The following is a 23866-nucleotide window of genomic DNA, read 5'->3' on the forward strand; positions in this document are numbered from 1 at the left end:
GGTCAGGAGTTGGAGAAGTTGCTCAGTGCAACATGCCCCCCTCCCTGCAGACCTCCAGCTGTACCACAGTGAGACCCTGGAGCTGATGCTGCAGCGCTGGTCCAAACTGGAGAGGGACTTCCGCATGAAGAACGGCCGCTACGACATCAGCAAGATACCCGACATCTACGACTGCGTGAAGTACGACGTGATCCACAACGCCACGCTGGGGCTGCAGGACACGCTGGAGCTGTTCAGGCTGTCCCGGGCTCTGGCCGACATCGTCATCCCACAGGTGAGGGGGAGGCCCCCCACGTACACAGTAACGTTTAGATGGGGCAGAGGTTTGGACTGCACGCTCTGCTGATTCTGATTCTTGTAGAAACTAAAAGTAACAGTTGCACAAAAAATGATCAATTGTTGCTTTAATAACAGTCTGATTTTTATAATAAAACTGTTCTGAACGGCAAAGCTTTTGGTCTCACTACAATGTTTTCCACAATGTTCCTAAAGGTTTACAAAAGCAAAAAGAAAACCTGAAGAGAAAACACTTCTGAGCAAGAAAGGAATTTTATAATCGTATTTTTATTATTTGATTTATTGATTAGTTTTGTTTAGGCTCACAGCTGATCCTTGTTGCATTCCTACCTCAACCTTGATCTCTGCTGCACCTACACAACATCCCACCGCTGTCTTCCAGCTCTCATCCATGTCCTGAACATCTCCAACGTTCGTTCTTCTCTGCTGCTGCAGACTTCCTAGCTCCTCTATCTGGATCCTGTCATAGACTTCTCTAGATCGAGGCACAATGCAGCTCCCAGTTCTGCTGTGCGTCTTCAGCTGTTCAGCAGCCTCTTCTTTTCTGCTTGTTTAGCCTTTCTCAGCAGTTATTTTTCGTTGTGTCATAGATTAACCACACCATACACACATCATTCTGGCAAAGCTGGATTCACACTGAGCTGCTGCTCTGTAGCTCTGCTGCAAACCTGTTTGTTGAGGCCTGCAGACTCTAGCAGGACTCACTGTCTGTCCTGGACCAGGGGCGGACTGGGACAACTTTTCAGCCCAGGACAGTAAAGGGCTCAACGAGAATGTGAATGCCGGCCCAATAGCTGGGTAGGCATCTGTGAAGACGTTGGATGGTGTCAGTTTATGGTGAACACATATACCAGTTTCCATGTCTGGTTCTCCTCGGTGTTCTCTGGCATCTTAGTTCCTGTCCTGACAGTGAAATCCTCTAGAGGGGTTTTCCCACTGTCATGCTGATTAAGTACACACTAGCTGCGTTTCCATTAAACATTTGTGCAAAACTTTAAAAGCACAATTTCGAAACGACATGGCTTCCATTAAATTAGAATTTTGCGATAAAGCACAAACCAACTCACGCGATAAGTCATTAGAATCACGGCGATGGATGAGGACAATTGAATTTTGTTGATTCATTAAATGGGGAGCATTTGGGTGACGTCACTGAAGTGTGGCGTGCACCCCTAGTCCATTTACAGTCTCATCAGATGCACGTGAGAAGCCTGTTCGTCGGTTCAAAAAAGCAAAACATTCTAACAAGTGAGCAGCTGGATCCTTTGTTCCTTTGTTACGACAGTATCCACTGAAGTTTGTCACAGCTCTTGTAGTCATCCTCAACAGAGACTTCCGTGTCTAATTCAGGCTGCCAGCTTGAAAAGTGCAGCTACAGATGAAACTTTGGTTGGTGATTTTACGGAGGAGCTGTACAATTCCGTATGATACGCAACTTATAATGAGCTGTGAATGCCGTGGGACCTCTTGTGGCGCCCGCTGTGCAGCGCTCAGGACAGACACTTCATAACAAGAACCGCATTTATTTAGAAAAACGTGTTTCCACTACAGTTTTGCGAAAAATGTCTATTTCGATATGTCCCAATTACCACCTCCTCCAAAATCTTCCTAAAACCACTTCTGCTTCCTACCCATTTTCACTCATTAACCACCCATCTGCCCTGCGGCCACTTCTCTGTCCGGCCAAGACTTTATGATAGAAGCGCACTCTGGTGGACTCAACCAACTGTGAGAAATGAAAATAAATTGTAGCTCCCAGACTGACGGTGCCGTCTCTTAAAGGGACAGGTCGATTCAGAGTGAACACTTCTACAAAGGTTCATTCATGTTCCACCGTGAGTATTTTTCCTTGACGCCGACTGACCGACCCATGAATGAAGAGGCCCACCTGGAATCCTTCCAGCTCTCCTGATAACCCACTCTGCCCTTGTCCTGGACTCCACCCACCCTCTCATCTGTCCTCTTGCAGGAATATGGGATAAATAAGGTGGAGAAGTTGGACATCGCATACGCTTACTGTCTCCCACTGGTCAGAAAAATCCAGCTTGACCTGCAGAGGACCCACGGAGACGAGGCGGTCAACAAACTGCACCCCCTGTGAGTCTGGTGCCTCACCCCCCTGTTTATTTTGAAGTGTTTTTTATGATTTTGATGAAGGGAACCATGTACACAGGGCATCTATGAGCACAGAGCAGGTTCTGGATGGGATCCTCTTCTGAATTGCATGTTCACATGCTGGAGGATGTGAAGAAAACACGCATCCTGCTGGGATTTCTGTCAGCATCTCATTCTGCACAATCAACTTTGACAGAAACTAATAATTAAGTTCTCATGGTCAAAAATCAAAAAGACCTGTCCTTGTGTGTTCTTACGACAGCATTTCAGGCTATTATTTTGAAAGCTACGCCCAGATCTTCTAGGAGACTCGGTCTCATAGTCAGTATCAGGGGTAAAGGATTACAAGACAATGGATTACTGTAATTTAATTACTTTTCTCAAGGAAGGAGAGGAGGAAGGCAGGTTCATAGGGAGAGAGAGAAGAGGAAAGTCACTAGTGTTGGACTGAGAGTTGGGACTTTGAATGTTGGAACTATGACAGGAAAGGGTAGAGAGTTAGTGGACATGATGCAGAGGAGAAAGGTAGACATACTGTGTGTCCAGGAGACCAGGTGGAAAGGTAGCAAGGCTAGAAGTTTAGGAGCAGGGTTCAAGTTGTTCTATCATGGTGGAGATGGGAAGAGAAATGGAGTAGGAGTTATCCTAAAGGAGGAGTTTGTTAGGAGTGTTGTGGAGGTAAAAAGAGTGTCAGATAGAGTGATGAGTCTGAAGATAGAAATGGAGGGTGTCATGTTCAATGTTGTTAGTGGGTATGCCCCACAGGTAGGATGTGAGCTGGAAGAGAAGGAGAAGTTCTGGTTGGATCTTGATGAAGTGATGATGAGCATCCCTGGAAATGAGAGAGTTGTCATTGGTGCAGATTTCAATGGTCATGTTGGTGCAGGAAACCGAGGTGATGAGGAGGTGATGGGCAGGTTTGGTATCCAGGAGAGGAATGTAGAAGGACAGATGGTGGTTGATTTTGCAAAAAAGATGGAAATGGCGATAGTGAATACATTCTTTGAGAAGAGACAGGAACATAGAGTGACCTATAAGAGCGGAGGTAGAAGCACACAGATAGACTACATCTTGTGTAGACGGTGTAATCTGAAGGAGATCAGTGACTGTAAAGTAGTGGTTGGTGAGAGTGTTTCCAGACAGCACAGGATGGTGGTGTGTAGAATGACTCTGGTGGTGAAGAAGATGAAGAAAGAGAGGGCAAAGGCAGAGAAGAGGACAAACTGGTGGAAGCTGAAAAAAGAAGATTGTTGCATGACTTTTAAGAAACAGTTGAAACAGGCTCTGGGTGGTCAGGAGGTACTCCCAGATGACTGGATAACTACAGCTAATGTGATCAGGGAGACAGGTAGGAGTGTACTTGGTGTGTCATCAGGAAAGAGAGTTGATAAGGAGACTTGGTGGTGGAATGAGGAGGTGCAGGAGTGTATACGGAGTAAGAGACTAGCTAAGAAGAAGTGGGACACTGAGAGGACTGAGGAGAGTAGACAGGAGTACAGGGAGATGCAGCGTAAGGTGAAAGTAGAGGTGTCAAAGGCCAAACAAAGAGCTTATGATGACTTGTACGCTAGGTTGGGTAGTAAGGAGGGAGAGACTGACCTGTACAGACTAGCAAGGCAGAGAGATCGAGATGGGAAGGACATGCAGCAGGTTAGGGTGATCAAGGATAGGAATGGTAATGTGGTGACAGGTGTCAGTGGTGTAATGGAAAGATGGAAAGAATACTTTGAAGAGTTGATGAATGAAGAGAATGAGAGAGAACAAAGAGTAGAAGAGGTGACGGTTGTGGAGCAGGAAGTAAGAAAGATTAGTAAAGGTGAAGTGAGAGGGGCTTTGAAGAGGATGAAGAGTGGAAAGGCTCTTGGTCCTGATGATATACCTGTGGAGGTATGGAAGTGTCTAGGAGAGATGGCAGTGGAGTTTTTGACCGGGTTGTTCAACAGGATCTTAGGTGGTGAGAAGATGCCTGAGGAATGGAGGAGAAGTGTGATGGTGCCCATTTTTAAGAATAAGGGAGATGTGCAGAGTTGTGGTAACTACAGAGGAATAAAGCTGATGAGCCATACAATGAAGGTGTGGGAAAGAGTAGTGGAAGCCAGACTAAGAGCAGAAGTGAACATTTGTGAGCAGCAGTATGGTTTCATGCCAAGAAAGAGCACTACAGATGCAACATTTGCTTTGAGGATGTTGATAGAGAAGTACAGAGAAGGTCAGAGAGAGCTCCACTGTGTCTTTGTAGATCTGGAGAAAGCTTATGACAGAGTGCCCAGAGAGGAACTATGGTATTGTATGAGGAAGTCTGGAGTGACAGAGAAGTATGTCCGAGCAGTGCAGGACATGTATGAGGGCTGTAAGACAGTGGTGAGGTGTGCTGTAGGGGTGACAGAGGAGTTCAAGGTGGAGGTGGGATTACATCAGGGATCAGCTCTGAGCCCCTTCCTGTTTGCAATGGTGATGGACAGACTGACGGATGAGGTTAGACAGGAATCACCATGGACTATGATGTTTGCAGATGATATTGTGATTTGTAGTGAGAGCAGGGAACAGGTGGAGGTGGAGTTAGAGAGGTGGAGGTTTGCCCTGGAAAGGAGAGGAATGAAGGTTAGCCGCAGTAAGACAGAGTACATGTGTGTGAATGAGAGGAACCAGAGTGGAAGAGTGAGGTTACAGGGAGAAGAGATAAAGAAGGTGGAGGAGTTTAAGTATTTAGGGTCAACAGTACAGAGTAATGGAGAGTGTGGAAAAGAAGTGAAGAGGAGAGTGCAAGCAGGTTGGAATGGGTGGAGAAAAGTGTCAGGTGTGATGTGTGACAGAAGAGTTTCAGCACAAATGAAAGGAAAGGTGTACAAGACTGTGGTGAGACCAGCCATGTTGTTTGGACTAGAAACAGTGGGACTGAAGAAAAGACAGGAAGCAGAGCTGGAGGTAGCAGAGATGAAGATGCTGAGGTTCTCTTTGGGAGTGACCAGGATGGATAGGATCAGGAATGAATACATCAGAGGGACAGCACATGTTAGAGGTTTTGGAGATAAAGTCAGAGAGGCCAGACTGAGATGGTTTGGACATGTTCAGAGGAGAGACAGTGAATATATTGGTAGAAGGATGCTGAGTCTAGAGCTGCCAGGAAAGAGGTCTAGAGGAAGACCAAAGAGGAGGTTTATGGATGCAGTGAATGAAGACATGAAGGTGGCTGGTGTTAGAGTGGAGGATGCTGAAGACAGGCTTAGATGGAGGAAACTGATTCGCTGTGGCGACCCCTGAAGGGAAAAGCCGAAAGGAAAAGAAGAAGAAGAAGAATTACTTTTGTCAGTAACGGAGGAACATAGATTAAAGTTCAAATTTTGGTAATAAATTACAATTACTGGACTAAATCAGCCCTACGTACTTTTCTACTTAGGTTTTGAAGGTTCTGTCTTTTTCTGTCTGTTAAATGAAACAAAACAGAGATATAAAAAATATGCTTTAAAAATTTAGTTAAACGAAGGACAATGGGGTCGTGTTTTTGCTGTTTTCCCTTGAGAATTTGCATATGAGTGGAGAAAACTAAAATAACAATTAGGTGATGAGTGAAGTAGTTTAATTACAATTTAACCCAGTAACTACAGAACAGTCATCAACTACTTTTTAAAAGTAATTGCCCAACACTGATCATAGTTTACCAAAACACCTGTCAGACCCTGATTTCTATGCCGGATTAGACGATCCTTCATGTGTGATCAGAGTGTCACTGTTGTGTGTACGGTGTGATGCCTTCAGGTACTCTCGTGGCGTGATGTCCCCTGGTCGCCACGTCCGCACGCGTTTGTACTTCACCAGTGAGAGCCATGTCCACTCGCTGCTCAGCATCTTCAGATACGGAGGCCTGCTGGACGTAAGCAAAGCAGAATCCTGCGGATCTTTAGGCGTTGGTTCTGATCTGAAGGCCGTCCTCTCTGTGCCACAGGAGGATAAGGACCAGCAGTGGAAGAGAGCCATGGACTACCTGGGAGCTGTCTCTGAACTCAACTACATGACTCAGATCGTCATCATGCTCTATGAGGACAACAACAAGGTTTGTCTCAAGGGTAAAACATGATGTTAAAGTATAAAATGCTTTGTTTTTAAAAAAAATACTTACATCTTTATCTACACCCTAAAACGTGTATGAAAAGTCTAAATTTGATCCCAGAAGCAGGCGAACAAGGTTCTCTGTAAGGATAATTCCAAATTATTAGCATGCATCTCCCACACTGTGTATGTGAAGGATATCTCCTCTGAGGAGCGCTTTCACGTGGAGCTCCACTTCAGCCCTGGAGTGAAGGGGGTGGAGGAGGAGGAGAACGCACCGACCGGGTTTGGCTTCAGACCTGCCTCTGCAGATGTAGCCCGACAGGTGAGGCCACAGCAGCTCCTCCATTCTCCCTGTTGCTGTCTTCCGTGAGGTGGTTTGACTTGAAGTTCTCTTCTTCAGAACGGGCAGAAACAGTCGGACCCCGGCAGCTTGGAGGACCTCTCCCGAGACGAAACTGACCGAGCTGTGCCACTGTCTGAGCCGGTCACTATTCCCAGGAAGTCTCCACTCATCCGCAATCATAAGACCGGTTCCATGGAGGTCCGACTCGCTGACCCACAAATCACCAGCCTTCGTTGTCCTGCTGCTGATTCTGCTGGTCCCTGTGTCTCCCCCAGGTCCTGTCAGAGACATCCTCCTCCAAAGTGGGCAGCTATCGTCTCTTTTCGCTCTGCTCACGTCAGTCCCCCGAGATGAAACAAAGCGGATTAGGTAAGAGTGGGAGCACGTTGTTGGTGTGGCAGCGTGTGTGCGGGATGAGCGAGCACTGATCCTAGAGAATCTTTTCCATACATTTAATCAATTTGAAAGGGATCCGTGTTTTACCAGCAGGATTACCAGAAGACTGGGTTTGCACCCCTCTCAGCTTCTAAACTTCTTCTCCTAAAAGGGTTTTTACTTTTGTAGAAACATTCAGAATTGTGTTAATAAAATCAAGCTATCAAGCTTTTTCTAAGCTAATTCTAACAAGCTATTTCTAAGCTAATGTTAACAAGCTATTTCTAAGCTAATGCTAGCGAGCTGCAGCAGCAGTAATTCAAAGGACATTTATAAAAACTGTGATTTATATATGTAATAATAAATGAAATGAACTTTATTGGTAGACTCTCTGTAACTTTACAGAACCGTTGCTGAGCTAAAAAAAAAAAAAGCTCCCCCTCGTCAGAGAGCTGCATCTTTACTGTCAGTGATATGATAGTAACAATTCTATAAACATTGAAATGTTTTTAAAAGATTCTAAAAGACCTGTCCTTCTCTTCATCTGGTTCAGACTGACCGCTCTCCTCTCAGGGCTACAGAAGGTCTTTTTAGCTGCTATAAAGAAAAGAAACAACTCAATTGTGATAGAAAATAAAACACTTCATTGACATATTCATAGAAAACCAGAGAGCAAAGACTGATTAGAAATCAATAAAGGAGTTCTTTAGTGAAAAAACGCGGTGTGTGTTTTTTGTTTTTTTTTTTATCTGATGTTTTTACGTTGTAACTTCTTCTGTTTGCATTCAACATAATATTTTTTAAGATAACTCCAATGGTTTTTCTATGAAAAATAATGTAATACTTTGTCCAGTAAAAAATATGTTTAGATTTATTTTTTAATCTACTGAGTCAAAAACTGGATTTTGGTCACTGACGTTCTAACTTCAAACTGGGAGCATCAAACCACAAACAGCGACATCAGTTTGAAGGCTGTTGCTGTCAGAATTGTTCTGCTGAATGATTGTGTTGTTTTTCTTTATTGGATGCTGAAGCTAGCGGTACCTCACAAAGAACCTGCTGTAACATTTTTACAGCTTGTTGTTTTTACAGCTCAAAGATGAAGTTGCACTTCATAGGAGATGGGAAAATAAAATAGTTTCTGTTAAAAATATTCTGTCATTTGTAACTTTTATTAAAGAAAGTAAAAGGAGGGAGAAAAAAAATCAATAAAAATCAAAAATTGAATTTGGAATGAAAAAATCGGAGATTGGATTTTATGGCCATATCGCCCAGCCTTAGGGAAAAGATAACCGAACTGTACAAAACAGGAAATTGATATAAGAAGATATCCAAAGAACTGAGAATGCCAGTCAGCAGGGTTCAAACTTTGATCAAGTGGAAAATGAGGGATTGTGTTGAAATCAAACAGCAGTCACAAACATTTCTGCCACAACAACCAGAAACTTGGTTAAAATGAGGAATGCAGCATGTTAGGGGGCGATGGACCGGGGTTGATCTGTGATCTTTACGGATCAGTAGCCATGGTTCAGCACACGCATGCACCACAGAATTTATCATTTTTTATAGGGTATGTAACCCCCCGAGTCCAACTGTATGCAAGTACATTGTCCGCTGTTTTCCAGCCTCCATATTTTTTTTTTTAAATACTTGAGAAAAAAAATATTTGCTAGTGCAAATAAAGAGCGCATGGTTCTTATGAATTTCAACAAATTTGCAGAACTTGTTTTACCTGAAAATAAATTGAACAACGGGCAATACAAACAATATTAGATTTTTCAGTCAGCCATACATCTGTAAAATGGTCTGAACTAATGTGAAGACTTTAGCTTAAATAGCAATGTAACAAGGACATTTATGCAATACAAATAACGCCCAATATAATAATGTTAAAAAGAAATTGGATGCACTTAAAATCTGAATCTGCATCTTGGCTGCAACTATTACGTGTCGCTTTTGAGCAGGTCGCATGTAAATTAGTGCTAATAACATCAACTCTAAATTTGTGATGTAGGATGACGCATACAATTTAAATCCTTTTTACATTTTTATTTTGGAGTATTTGAGGGGTAGGGAGGTTGATCCTGATCTGAAGAGTATAGGTTCGATTCCCGCCTTGCCCGCCCATGTGCCGAAGTGTCCTTAGGTAAGACTCTGAACCCCACCTTGCCTCTGGTGGAAGGTGGGCGGCAGTGTTTGGCGTGTGAATGTGTGCGTGAATGGGTGAAATGTTTATTTCTCAAGTCCAGTTCTCATCCACAGTTAATGGGTGTTGATTTCTTTAGGCCACACCCTCCCTCATTACACAAAAACACATCACTTGATACACATTTAAGTGTACTCGTCTCTGAGTTGTAATTTTTGGAAACAATATATACAAATAATCTCTCGCCCAATAACACCGATGTATCCATTAATCATGCTCTCCTATGGGGTCCAGATGACCCACCCTATACTGATGTGTGATCCCTCTAATGACAGAGGTGGACAGGATTTTATGTATGCCACAGTCACCAGTGAAAGTAAAAAGTCCTTTAAAAAAAAAAGTTCAGCACGCTGTCTTATGGGGTCCAGATGACCCACTTTAAATGTAGGCATGTCTAGAATAGAACAAGGGTCACTACGTAAGGAATGTTAGGAAGTGATGAACTAAAGTAGTTTAAAGACCAGAGTGATTGAACGTTCAGAGGCAGTGAACGTCTGTGATGTTCTGAAGCTGCTTGTCTGAAGGACGTCAGACTATGCAGTGGTGACTAACCCATCCCCGCCCCCCCACAGGCTCTCAGTGTGCCGGGCTCTTCAGTACCACCGTCTTGGGGGGCTCATCTAGCGCGCCTAACCTGCAGGACTACGCACGTGTGCACCGCAAAAAGTTCTCCTCCGGCAGCCTTCCCTACAAAGACGGTAGGTGCCCCCCCATCCTTGCAGAGGGAAGCAGTAATCCCCCCCCATATCAAAATGATAAAGTACAGAAAGATCATCTGCCTCTTTCAATTCTAACGTTTTCATCAGCATAATAACACTAGTCTGCTACGTAGACACATGTTAAATGCACCTCTAATCCTGAAGGTCTCAGGACCCCCCCAACACATAAACACACACACCATATAGTTTGAACAGAACTGGCAGGTCAGCATGCCTGCTGTGAAGCACGGGGGTGGAGGTGTGGTGAACTGAGGACTGAAGTTCTGTCCAGCAGAGTCAGAGATGAGGCTCCTGCCGCATCTTAGTGAATCCAAGGAGCTCTGTGTCGGTTCTTTTATTTATTTTTTTAGGGGGGGGTTCAGAATCGTTGCTGCTGAATTTGGTTCAGATTGTTGATTTGAGCTGCTGAAGGCTTAGAATTGAAAGATGCCTTTGTGTTGTCATGCCCCACCCTGAGTGCTGCCCAGCATGTGTGTGACAACATTACAGAAGAGCTGTGCAGACAACAGTCATGTGGAGTCATTCATGCAACTTCCTGTAGTTTTCTTTTTTGCTGTCACTTTAAGTCCCGTCTGATTTGCTTTCTACCTCATTTGTTCTTAAGCTGCCAAATCCTGTGATTCTGTTCTGCTTCTAATTATTTGGCCTTTCCTTTTATGTTTGGCCCCACCCACCCTCCACCCCTCATAGCTGTGATTGTAGACCCACTTTTTTGGGCTGGGTGTCGCTGCCACATTCCTGAACCTATTTGACTCGCGGTTCAATTAACTGTTGACACATTTTTCTCATTTTCTTAAAAAAATGTAGTTTTTAGGGCTTAAAGGTGGAACTTTTCATGAATCCAACCATGAACTCTGGTCCAAACGAGAAGACGCCGCTTTATTTCTGAACCTTTGTGGTTAGTGTCATCCCAGCGGCTGCCACACGAGGAGCCGCTCCACTCAAAGGACAAGGACAGGGACTGATATTTCTGCCTGACTAATTATTTCAAACACCAGACTGTGGATATCAGCTGTAAACTTTCTTTAGTACATTTGAAGCCTGGGAGCTCCAGCTATGCTGGCAGGCTCCTCCCTCAGTCATGTTGCCTCTGGAGTTTGTCGTTCTTTAGCTAAACGTGAGTTTAAGGGCTCTCAGAAAGGATACAGGTACCGTAGGTCTAATGAATTTTTGAGGCAGTTCGTCAGACGAGCTTGAACCTCCTCAGTTCAGCAGAAACATCTGTAGGTTTGATCCATGGATCATCGGTTTCGTTGGGTCGGATGGCCTTACCCATAATGCCTGCAGACGAGCTGGAGGCCAGAGAGCAGAGGTTTTTGGAGGGGGGGGTTCATGGGCGCACACAAACATTCAGACATGCTCAGACAGCATGAGCTCCTGTGGAGGTTAGGCCCAGATTTTAGAGCAGTGTGTGTGCACAGCGGGCGTGCACGGTCACGCTCGTGTGGGTCTGTCATGGCGCCGTTCCAGAGCGTAGCTGCAGTGTTTGAAGGGAAGCAGCAGGTCCATCCCTGTTTAGTTTTTTTCTTTTCTTTGTTTGTTGGCATGATTTCATCCCATCTGAAGATGCTCCATGAAGCGTCCTGTCAGCATCTTCAGCATCAGTTCAGCCGCGGCCTCCTCCTGCTCACAGACTTCTGAAGTGTTTGATCTTTGAAACCTGCGTCCATTTTGGAAATGACTGATGTGTTTGTGCTCTGGCAGTAACGCTCGTGATTTCTTTATATTTTTTTCCTCAGAGTTGTTGTCTATGCCGGCAGTAAAACGGTTTTCTGTGTCAATTGCAAAGCATCCGACTAATGGTACGTCTGCTTCTTTCAAGTATTTCCACTCCACCTCCTCCTGCCTTGCATGACTTCAAACTTCTTTTTAGTTTTTTCTTCTGCGATCACTCGGCCCTTCAGCATTTCTGTGAGTTTTTCTTAAGTTTTCACGTTTTTTTTAGTCTTTCCGCCCATTCTGTTCTAACATTAGCTGACTCTCTAACCAGGGTTCCCACTGGTCCTTCATGTCCATGGTTCTTCCTGTGCTTCATCCTCCAGAGGTGCATTTTTAAACCGCCTCTCAGTGCTGCCATTAAACATCAGTGCAGTCTACCTGTCAGGAAGATGTTGGCAATGTTTCCTCCTCCTACAGCTCATGTGTCAGAAAAATGTTTGCTACGATTCCTTGGATGAATAGAACTACACGACTGAGGTAGCTTTGGGCCACGGCTCTGAACATCGAGCAGATCTGCAGATCTGATCTCAGCTGCTTCCACAACCTGCTCGCCTTCATCAGCCGTCAGTGCTGATTGGATTTAGAGCAGTTTGTTTTCTCCCCCATATGATTTTGTCTTGCATGTTAAACCCATTTATTTGAGTTTCTGTGTTCCTAAGAATGTTTTTTAAAGTCCCAGTCTGATCGTCTTCAGATCTCTTTTCAAGGCGTTCCCAGTGGTCTCTTATTTATGATGCTTTCAGCTCAAATCTGAAAAACTGATGTTTTCTAGAACACAGTGTTCTAGAAGTTCATTTGAAATTCACCTCTGAATTGGGGGCTGGACTTTTGGCGTGGGGTTAAGTCCGCCCCCACTTCTCATCACCCATCTGTTTACACACTCTCCTGCTAGCTTACAGCCCCTCACATCCTCAGCCTAACATTAGCAGTCGAGCAAAAATGGTGAGCAATATTGTTTTTATCCAGCCGTACAGTTCTGATCCAGATTCCAGCTCAGACCAGGAAAACAAAGACGTTCATGGATCTATTTGTCTGATAGTGGATGATCAGAATGGAGCGGAGCAGGGAGCTCGTGGCCCCGCCCAGTGTGTTTTCTATGTCACAAACACTATCTTTTTCCAACTGTGTTTTCTCCTCTGCTCCTGATTCACAACAATTTGAAGAAAATTGTGCTGAAATACGCAGGATTACAGTTTTAATCTTAATTTTCTTTAACATATCCGCCATCATCAGAAAATGCTACAAGAACATGTTAGAACACCATTTTAATGGAGAGAGTTTTAAAGGAGGAAAGGAAAAGATGTGCGAATGATGAAGCCTTCATTTCAGTTTTCTCTGTAAACACCTCGGATCTGATTTTGTCTTTGTATCAGAAAAAAACGGATGATGTTCTCCAAGTGAGTCCAGAAGAACTTCAGACATTTTTAGACCCGGTCCAGGTTTGTCAGGTCAATGCCCTTCAGCGCATCACTGTAAGACTTTGAATGAATCCACTGCAGTTTGATTGAGAGGGTCTAAGCGGTTTAAGCTGCGTCACCTGGACCCCCATCCGTCAGTCCTGAGGGGGGCAGGAGAGAAGCAAAGCCCAGACTTTCCCACTCACATCCGCAGACGTGTGGAACACTTTCAGCCACAACACACTTAGAAAGGGGAGTTACAAAGAAAAGCCTTTTTTCAGAATAACTAAATTCACATTAATGAAAAGAAGTCATAGAATCATGAGTAAGTGCTAGAGGTAGAATTGATCGTTCACATTAAATCTCTGCCTTTCTAAAGAATAAAACAATAGATAAATAAAATACAAAAAAAAATAAATAAATGGAGAAATGCATAAGCAAATAGAACACAGTAACTTAAACTATACAGGGAGAAATTTTGAAAATGAATACAAATGTGAATCAAATTCATTACATTTGTCATTAACAGTAACAGCTTCAGGCCCAATCTGAATTCTCCCCTTGTCTCTTCCCCTCCATCTAAAGGAGTTGAAGTCCAAGTGAGTCCCAGAAAATTATTTTTCAAATTTCACCCTCCAAACCCCGCATGGATAAGCTGGGTCATGCTGAGAAGCATTTTTCTTCATGTGGGTGCGCTCTGAAGCACAGAAGTTTACACTCAAATGTAAGTAATGACTTTATGTTGTAGCGTGGCCTTTTTAAAGTTATAAAATGGCGTTGTTGTGTACATTCAAGCGCTGGAAGCTCCACACTAAAGCTAGTGGACCGGCGATTAATGGTGACGTCATCAAACGAAAGTGACGTACAACATATGAGTCACTATTTTTCACAACTCTACGTTTGGAGGGTCAAATGAAGGGAGAAGGGAAGAATTCAGATTGGGCTGTAGTCTTCCTTTTGAAAGACTCTGATCCAAAATGTTTGTATTTCCTGAAATGGAATACTGTCAAACTAAACCTCAATTAAAATACTGTATATATTTTATTGATCCAATTGTCATGAAATTTTATTCAAATTTGGATAATTTTCTGATGTATTAAAAAATAAAATGTATATGTTAAACATTTAACAAAAGAATGACAAAGATTTTTTGTATATATTTTTGATTGCTGCTGTAAGTTTCTCTAAAATGTGTCAGACAACCAGCATATTGACAATTACCACACCCACACACCCACACACCCACACACCCACACACACACACACACACACCTTTGATTTTTGACTTAAAGCACACATGTCAAAGTCAAGGCCCGGGGGCCGGTTGTGGCCCTCTGAGTAATTCTATCTGGCCCTCCAGATCATTTTATTGTTATTAATGGCTGGATGTTATCTTCCAGTGATTTAATTTTGTTTCATTTTGACAAAATATATTATTTTGTGGAGAGTAAAATATTTAAAGTTATTTAAGGTTTAAATTGATTTTTTCTGGAATAATAATCTTGCCTGTTTGTATTCATAGTTATGTTTAAAAGTTACATTTTTAAAGTTTTAAAAAATTGAGTTTTAGTATCTTTATCCTGTTCGACCCATGACCTAAGGTGTGTTTTGGAGTTTGGGCCCCCGTGCGATGAGTTTGACACTGAATTGAAAGGTTATTAAACAGGACAGCTGTCAGCTGACTCCACCCACAGCGAAAATGTTAAAATCCAGTCAGAGTGGTGGGGTTGGAGAGCAAGACTGTCATCATTACTGGAGCTGCAGATCATGATATGGACTTCTGAAATGACGTGGGACTTAAATGGTTTGACCAATCACAAAATTCAACTGTAATACCTCGATTCAACCTGTAGGGGGACGCACACAGATGGTTTTAGACTATCAAGGATTAAACAAAATTTTTTTTTAATTTGTGAAAGATTTGCAATGACCAACAGACAGCACTTTAGAGGTCAACAGACAAAAACGGTTTATTTAGAGTTTGGTTATCCTTTAAGTTGTTTTCCCAATATAGGTTATTACAAAATACATGTCATTAAAAATACTGCAATGTTGTAAAATCTTGATTTAAAAAAAATCATATGTTTTGGTAAGCAAAAAAATAAGAATATTTACTATTTTGAATAAGTGGCTTTTTTACTACTGTTGTTAGAAATATCTACTAATTTCTTGTCCCTATCTTAGCCCTTTTCTACCTTCTCTAAGTCTTGACAGTCATTTATTGAAACACTGGTGGGGACAGAGCTGGGGGCTCTAAGCCGTAGGCATGGACGTGAAATTGCAGGAAGTGCACCTGCAGTCTCCAATCAGACGTCTACCATCCTACCTATTGAGTCAGTTTTATAATAAGGCTCATTTCAAATTTCACAGTATTTTAAGTCTATTTAGGCTGAGTAGTGAGTGGCTGGATGGCTCTGTTGGCTGCACGCTGGACTGGTGCATAGGAAACCAGTTTGTTTCTCTGGAGGTGTGATGATCTTCATCGGGATTGGGTCCTTAGACGAGACCCTTCACAGTGCTGCCTAACTGTGTACCCACAGAGGCCTGATTCTGGTTCTCCCTGCGCCGGGCCCCACCCCGGATAAAGTACAGGGTTGTGACAGGAAGGGCGTCCGGCATCAAACTGCCAAACCAAATGTGCGGATCAGTGAGAGCTGATTCTCTGAGGCGACCACTGAGGGATGAGCTGAAATATGATCAGCAATTCAAGCAACTTTCATTTTAGATATTTGTGAATATTTTGGAGCTTCATGCAGAGCAGGACCGAAATGAACACACACACACAGGAGAACAAACACATGCATAGAAACACACACAGACCCACCCATACGGCGCAGGTCTGTTTCACGTGCTGATGCGTTCAGGGACCGTGTTGTCAGCTGGAATCAGAACTTGCTCTTCGGGACAGAAATGTTGAAGTGAAGTGAGGTATTGTAGCTGGGGGTGGGAACCCTGTTCACTCGCCTCCATCCAGCAGCTGGTTGGCTCTCATCCCCACATTGACTGTTTCCTCTGCAGACAGTGGACATGCATGTGTCTGAACATGAATGAGGAAGCTGGGCCTTCTCCTTTGCAGTGAGCTCCTTCATGAGTTTGACTTCAACCTCTCTGTTCATTGTAACTGACTACCATCGGTGTCCACAGAGAGCGTCTAAATCTCAACATTCAACTCTGCTGGGTGGCAAAGGACTGTGGTCAGACACTACCCCACAGAGCCAAGCTGACCCGTTCCTGAGGGCTGAACCGTCAGTGAGGGTGAGCTGCTGGAGAAGGTTCAAAGCATCCTTGATGAGGTTCAGAGGTCAAACCCATAATTCATACTTCCAGTAAAGCTTTCCATCGTGAGAGCAGCTTTGGTTGAGAAGACTCATTCCTGACTTTATCTGAGTGTAAAGAAAAGAACGGATCTTTACATCAAACCGGTGGAAAATGAAACTGCTTCACCACCACTGCTGTTTAAGCCCCGCATCCTGTGTGATGGATCACACTCTGCTGTTTTCTCTGCACCCGTGTGTGTGTGTGTTAGCTCAGGTTGGAAGGTTGGTGGCCAGAGAAGTGTGGGCTGATATTGGGGTTGATGATGGAGACTGGGCAGATCTCCTGCACTCTGTGAAGGTGACTGAACCCTGCCAGCTCGCTGTCACTGTTGCTCTTCCTCACGTGTGTCCTTCACTGCAGGAACTAAAGATGACAGCTCCACCCTGGCAGTGCCTCCGCCCCCCTGGGGCTCTACTGCAGGTACACAGTCCCCGAGTTTGCTTTTTGATGTTTCACCAAGGGTGTTTTGTTGTCGGGCTTGTCCGTCTGACGTGCATTAACACCTTTCTGGAGAGTGTTGGTTTGGGGCTGTTTTGCTTCTCTGAGGGATCAATGATCTGTTGCCTTTGGACGGCTCTTCTGTTCATGGATGCCTGTGGGCGGGTCTTCCATTCGTGGTTACCTGTGGGCAGGCCTTCTGCTCTGGGTCACTGCTGTGTTTAGCTGCTGAAGTGTTGAGGGCTGCAGAGGTTGTTTTCTATGTTTGGCTTTGACCTTCCAGTCTGCAGCCAGCTGAGCTGCTGCTTTCCTTCATCCTGAAGCGCCCCGCTCCCTTCCTGTCCTGGCCTGCCTGTGTGTCTGAGCTGAAAGCTCGTCTTCTGTGGTTTGTTCTGCTCTGCCCTCCCTCCTGGTCCACTGCTCTGTCCACTCGCTCTCCCTCTTCTTCCTCAGAGCCCCTGGAGCAACACCACGTGGCGCAGTTGTTGAGGTGTTTCTCCACCGACCTCAGCCTGCGTCGCCACTTCTCTCTGGACCAGGCGCTGGCCCACCACCTCCACCAGTGCTCCTACCACCTCCGCATCTTCAGAAACTGGCTCGTCTCCGGCCAGGACCCCCTAGAGTACCATCACGGTCAGCCCAGGCCCCGCCCTCCATGCCCCGCCCTCACAGTCTGTCCGGCGGCTGCTCACGGTTCAGTTGGGACTGTGCTTGCTCTGTGGTTGACTCATGCTTTGGCTCCAGATGTTTCTGCATGCTTGCCTGTTTGGTGGAATGAGCGTTTTTCAAAAAGCAGACCCCGCCCCTTACTTCTGCTGTCATCAGTGCTTTCTTCTAATCTTTTCTGACTTTATAACAATCTTTTCTGTTTTGTTTTATGAGAACAGTACAAGCTTGGCCCAATAGAAAGAAGGCAAACAAAGATGTTTCACAATTTTACCACTTGGCACTTTTATGTTTTCAAAAACTCAGTTGCTCCTATTTTTTAGGGCTGATGTGATGGTTGGCACCAGCGCCTCACAGCAGGAAGGTTCCTGGTTACAGTTCTGACTAGGTCCTTCCTGTGTGGAGTCTGCATGTAATCCCCCTGCATGTGGGGGCTTCTTCTGGCATCCTACCACAGTCTGAAAACATGCTGAAGGGTTTTTGGAGACTGGAAAACTATCCCTCGTTAGTGAATGTGGTTCTCCATCTGGATGGATGGACGGATGGATGGATGGAGGAGTATAGGATGTTGGATGGATGGATGGACGGATGGATTGATGGATGGATGGATGGAGGAGTATAGGATGTTGGATGGATGGACAGATGGATGAGTGAACAAAGTCAACACTCTCCCCTGACTGTGTGAACAGGCTTGTTGATTTGAGACGACAGTCCTGTTAAGGTTGCAGTTTTTTATCGGTCGTTTGGGACGTCTAGAAGAGGAGGTGGAGGTTTGTCTTCTGTATTTTCTGGTTCTGCTGCGTGTACAACGGCACGCTGACCAGCTGTTTCTATGTGACCGCTCATTCATATATGTTGATTTTTACAGTTTTATTCCTCGTGGTTTTTGGCTTTCTTGATACACTCCATAAACTGTTGCCATCAGAAACATATTTCACCTTTAAAACCAAAAATTAACATAAATGAAAAGAGGTTTGAGGTGTTTGGCCTGCTGTAGTTTTAAAGGTTGTTGGTGGGGGTGGGGGGGCACCTCTGCAGCATCACCTATGTAGATCGTGGAATTTCTGCAGAGGTGGAGGAGCAGCGCCGTCCCTGAAAACTGCCTCCTGTGTTCAGTAGAGGAACTGCAACATTTAGGATGTGGAGGGCTCACATGAAGCTAGCAGAGCTATGAGTGATGAGGAGCAAGGAGGAAGGCTGTGGAAAACTACCCAGAAGTGAAAGTGTGAAATCTAATGAAGGAGTGGCCCAAAGACAGCAGAGCTTTTCTGAGGTTCAAAACAAATCTACAAATCCATTTATTACATCGAACATCGTTAGGAATGTTCCAGCATTTCATTAAAGTTGTCTTTAGAATGGTTTGTATTTTACTGAAATGTTTCAGTTTTAATGTTTTCAAAGGTTCAGTTTCCTGTGAAAAGCAGGGACTAAAGGGGAGGAGTCTCTGATCAGAGGTGACTCTCTGACTTCGTTGGTCCTGACGTCCTGTCAGCTGCTCTGTTCGGGTTCCCTCTGAATGCCAGCCTTTCTTCTGCTCTAACCAGCATGAGTCCTGCTAACCCCCCCTCTGTGGCTCTGGCTGAGGATCGGCCCGGCCCGGCCCAGCTTTGGTTTGACTGAACCGCTCTGGTATGCTCGGTTCTGAACTAACAGTGGGCTTCATGAGGTGTTGGAGCTGCAGCTGTGATGGAGAGTTGGACTGACCCCCAGGCACGTTAGTTTGGCTTGGTTTGCTTGTGCTGGTGCAGCATCCTGGATGCGTGCCGGTCCATCATGGTGTCCAGCACGGTTCATTCAGGACTCCACAGCAGCTTTGAGCCCATCCGACCCCAGAGCAGGTTCACCGTATGGGCGTGCTGCTGTGGGCAGCGGCGGGTTCGCTCTTCAGACTACACGGCTAACGAGGGGCTGATGCGCCTGCGGGCGCGGTGTGTATCCTGTGCTGCAGGCTTTGAAGGCTGCTTCATGGTGCCCTCCATCTACCCTCTGGAGACGCTGCACAACTCTCTGTCGCTGAAGCAGGTCAACGAGTTCCTCACCAGCATATGCAAGAGCGCCGGGGACCCCCACAGCCGGACCAGCAGAGGTGAGGCCTGTTGGTGCGTGCAGGTACGCTCTCTGTGCAGTCCAAACGTAACCCTCTTTCTCTGTGCTCATCAAGCTCTGTCAGCCATGTTTGACCCCCACAACCAGCCGCTGGTGGACACCTACCTCCCACAGAGAGTCCTCTCCACCTCCATCTCCCTGAGATCTCGCTCTGAAAGACCTCCATGGTGTGAGTATCAGCAGTCGTCTTCTGCCGTCACTCTAAAGACAGCTTTAGAATTTTTTGAGTGTTTTTCTCTGAGGGGCAACCGTCAGTCCTTCATAGTGATTGGAGCCTGCAACCTGAGGTTCTGGAGCCACGCATGACTCCTATCCCTCACACGACTCTCTGCCTCAAAGAAAAATGCTCCTGCTTCCAATAGATAATAAATTAAGTTTTGTTCTTGGTGTTCAAGTTTTTAAACTTAGATTAGTAAAATAGCTGTACCACTGCTTTACCACTCCTCCTAAATTCAAACATGAAGGTTGAAGATTTCATCTGCTGTCAGATTGGAATCAATTTAAAGGAAATCTGATCTTCTGCCGAACAAACCTTTCTGCTGCTGCTCAGAGGCAATGTTCTAAAGGAATAAAAATGCATTTTTATGGGATTCTACACCATTATTGTCCTGTTAAGATAAAAAATGTCCTGTTTGACTTTGTCTTTTTTTATTTGAATAAATCTTTTTTGGCTTAGGATGTATTTTATTTTGAAAGGTACTACCATCAAAAGTCAAACTAATTCCATTTGCTTTAACAGTTTTTATAACAGTGTTTTTCTAAAGAAAAAAATGGAGCTCTGTGGCTCTGGCTGGGCTTGATCGGTTACAAACCGATGACGTAGCTGTGTGTCAGAACGAAAGGAGGACAAAACTTTGGGTTTGGATCTTGAGTCGGGAAAAGCGCTGGTCAGACGCTTGCTCCCGTCCTGAAACCTTTCCGCCAATCAATGAGTTACATCATGTGACGGCAGAAGCTCCGCCCTCACGGGTCCACTCAACTTTTCTACTGACCAACAGACTACCAGTCGGTCCTGCTTAATGGGTCCATTTTGTAATGGAAATGCTGAAAAGTCCAGTCCAGTCCGGTCTGGACCGCTCAGTGGAAACAAGGCTGCAGACCCCTGCTTCAGTATAGGTAGTTGTAAGAAACCCCGCCCTTTACTGAAGCTAGGCTAACAGTCCAGCAATAAGCACCGATTTCTCAGAGCTCCGGATGTCTACCCCTTCTACCCCTCCATTGTGACTCTCTGGTTACAGACCTCTGGCCCAGAACCTTTAACACTTAAAGAGCCATTCGGTCAATGTTTCACCTATCAGAACTCAGTTGGAGCCACAAAGTCTTCACTCACCCTTTAGAAAAATAAGTTTCTGATTTATAGAGATTTAAGAGAAAATAAGTTAACTAAAATAAAAATATGAAAGAGTTTATACTTTTAACAGAGCTTTGCATGACATCCTTTCAAAATAAAATAAAAGACATCCTACACCTGGGTTTAAACTCAATCACACAAGGGGCCAAAATCCTAAACACACCTTAGGTCGCGGACCGAACAGGATAAACATTTATTGAACGAAATTTTTAAAACTTTAAAATCATACCTATTTAACATAATTATGAACTAGATATATATGATTACCTGTGATAATGCTACTGTAAATGCTGTAAGCTGAATTTGGCCGTTAAAGATGATAGTTCAGATAGCTGAAGATGCTGAAATTGATAGCTGAAACGCTGAAGCTGATAACCAGCTAAAATATTAGCTAAATGCCAAATTAGCCTAAAAAAAATAAAATTTAGGTTAGCCAAAACAGCTAGCATGTAACTGAAATATTAGCTAAACTCCAAAACAGCCTAAAAATCTTAGTAAATATCAAAATAGTCCAAAAAGCAACTTAACTTAATATAATTATAAATAATAAAAAGGCAGGAATATCCATCTTCTTGACCGCTTCTTCCCTTTCGGGGTCGCGGGGGTGCCGGAGCCTATCCCGGCTACTGATGGGCGAAGGCGGGGTTCACCCTGGACAGGTCGCCAGTCTGTCTCAGGGCCTCAATCACACACACATCCACTCTCACATCCACACCTAGGGACAATTTAGAGTCACCAATTAACCTATGAGGCATGTTTTTGGACGGTGGGAGGAAGCCGGAGTCCCCGGTGAAAACCCACACATGCACGGGGAGAACATGCAAACTCCACACAGAAAGGTCCCAGCCGGGATTCGAACCGGAGCCTCTTACTGTGAGGCAAGAGCGCTAACCACTGCGCCACCGTATAGCCCAGGTAGGAATATTATTCCAGAATAATTTTACTCCCAATAAAAATACATTTTGACAAAATTATACAAGTTAGAAATAAGTGCAAGATAACATTGGGCCATTAATAACAATGAAATAAAATGATCTGGAGGGCCGGATCCGGCCCTCGGTCCTTGACTTTAACACGTGTGTCCTACACCATCGGATCATATCAATGCAGTATGAAGTGTAAAGTCATCAATGATTAAAAAATTAAAAAAAGAAATAGCCACTATGGAGAGGTCAACGAGTCACATGTGTCTCCGGGGCCGCGTGTTGCAGACTCCTGGTTCTCTTTTATTCTTTTACCTGAACAGCGTTCTGGGAGTCGAGCTCCTCAGATTCCTGGAATTTCCCTAAAATTCCTCGATATCTTCCTTATGTTCTTTCTTCTTCTCACGCTCCATTGTGTTCTCGCAGACAGCAGCGGTCCGTCCAGCACCGTGTCCAGCGCCGGGCCCTCCTCCCCCACCACAGCTGACACCTCCCCCCGGTTCAGCTTCAGCGATAAGGTGTCCCTCACCCCTCAGAGCAGTGAGGAGACCCACCCCCCCCAGAGCGCTGCCACCCAGCTGGGTTCTGTGATTGGACAAACGGGCCTTGACCCGCCATGTCCCACCGTCTCCAACCAGATTCCCCTGACCCCCAGTAACTCCCCAGAAGATGAGGCCGTGTCCCAGGATGTGAATGACAAGTACCCCGATCCTCTTGAGGCCCCTGTCCTGGGGCAGGCTGTGGCTTTTGCAGGTGGGGGTCCTCCTGGCGCTCCGCTGTTGGACTCGGCCCTGAGGCTCCCCTGCTCTGAGCTAGCAGAGCTCAGTCTGGGGCGGATGGAGGGCTACTGCCCCCCCGGGTCTCTGCCGGTACTGCTGGAGCTGAGAGAGAGCAGCAGTGAGGCTGGATCCAGCTCGCAGACCCCCCAGTCCCCTGAGGGCCCCGACGAATTCTTTGACACTAAAGAGTCCATGGACCTGTGGAAGGACAGTCCCCTTCCTGACACCCCCCCAGACCCTGGCCCCATTCAGACGCCAGAGCATGGGTCAGACCACAAATGACTGTTACCCCCCCCTCACTGGATGGATGCAGTTACTGAAGAGTGGCGCTGGGGGCAGAGAGAAGGACCGGCTGAGCAAAGAGGAGAACGTCACGATGCTGGAGTCTGTTTGAGAAGCTTCCTCTGTGGACTGCTAGTTCATCTTCATCAGTCCTGAGTCAGCGATCCTCTGCAGAAGCTTTCAGGACAAAATGTGTTCAGCATTTCTGTGCTTCTTCATGCTGCAGCTCTGCCCTCCATGAAATAGACCCAACTGTCAGATTATTTTAGTCCAACCTGAAGGTCAAACCGCTCAAGACTCTCCTGTCTGTCATCAGAGTTCATATAGTTTATTAAAGAGAAGATATTTATTATAAAGCTGCATCTTCAAAACAATAGTCTATTTTAACAGCTGCATTCAGTCTTGTAATGTGTTGTTGTCTTTGTGCATTTTTGTAAACACATAGATGCTTTTATTTTGGCAAGTCTTTGAGATGACTTCATTTTTACTTGAGGCTGAGAGAGCGGGAGCTCTTTTGGTCTAATGTGTAACTAGAAGATCCAAAACCTTGATGAAAAGGTCTTAGGAAAGCTCCATTCACACTGAATGCAATGCAGTTTGTGCTCCACCTTTGCTGCTCCTCGTTTTAAAGTGTGTTTATAACCTGCCGCTCCCGCCGCGTGTGGGAGGAGCTAGCCTCATTCCAAAAACAGGTCTTGTTTTCTACTGATCAAAACCTAGAAGGATCCGCACAGTCTTACTTTACCTTTAAGAAATTTGGATTTACGTTAATCACCTACTTT

General features: G+C 45.0%; 1 protein-coding gene across 12 annotated transcripts in view; it reads left to right on the plus strand.

The window, feature by feature from the left end:
* Positions 1-23547, plus strand: part of ppip5k1a (diphosphoinositol pentakisphosphate kinase 1a) — a 46679-nt gene extending 23132 nt beyond the window's left edge. For 3 of the 12 annotated variants that reach the window (XM_024265052.2, XM_036217254.1, XM_024265053.2), the window contains 13 exons: positions 51-274; positions 2267-2394; positions 6169-6463; positions 6656-6784; positions 6863-7003; positions 7081-7174; positions 9959-10084; positions 11845-11907; positions 16900-16959; positions 17431-17610; positions 19592-19729; positions 19805-19918; positions 22450-23547. In XM_024265052.2, coding sequence (XP_024120820.1) covers positions 51-274; positions 2267-2394; positions 6169-6463; positions 6656-6784; positions 6863-7003; positions 7081-7174; positions 9959-10084; positions 11845-11907; positions 16900-16959; positions 17431-17610; positions 19592-19729; positions 19805-19918; positions 22450-23084 — 2327 coding nt within the window. In that variant the 3' untranslated portion in view covers positions 23085-23547. The remainder of the gene's footprint in view (positions 1-50; positions 275-2266; positions 2395-6168; positions 6464-6655; positions 6785-6862; positions 7004-7080; positions 7175-9958; positions 10085-11844; positions 11908-16899; positions 16960-17430; positions 17611-19591; positions 19730-19804; positions 19919-22449) is intronic. The other 9 variants (XM_024265056.2, XM_024265054.2, XM_024265055.2 and 6 more) reach the window with 9 other exon arrangements.
* The last annotated feature ends 319 nt before the right edge of the window (positions 23548-23866 follow it).

Source organism: Oryzias melastigma, linkage group LG3, assembly GCF_002922805.2.
Source record: "Oryzias melastigma strain HK-1 linkage group LG3, ASM292280v2, whole genome shotgun sequence".
Lineage (NCBI taxonomy): Eukaryota > Metazoa > Chordata > Actinopteri > Beloniformes > Adrianichthyidae > Oryzias > Oryzias melastigma.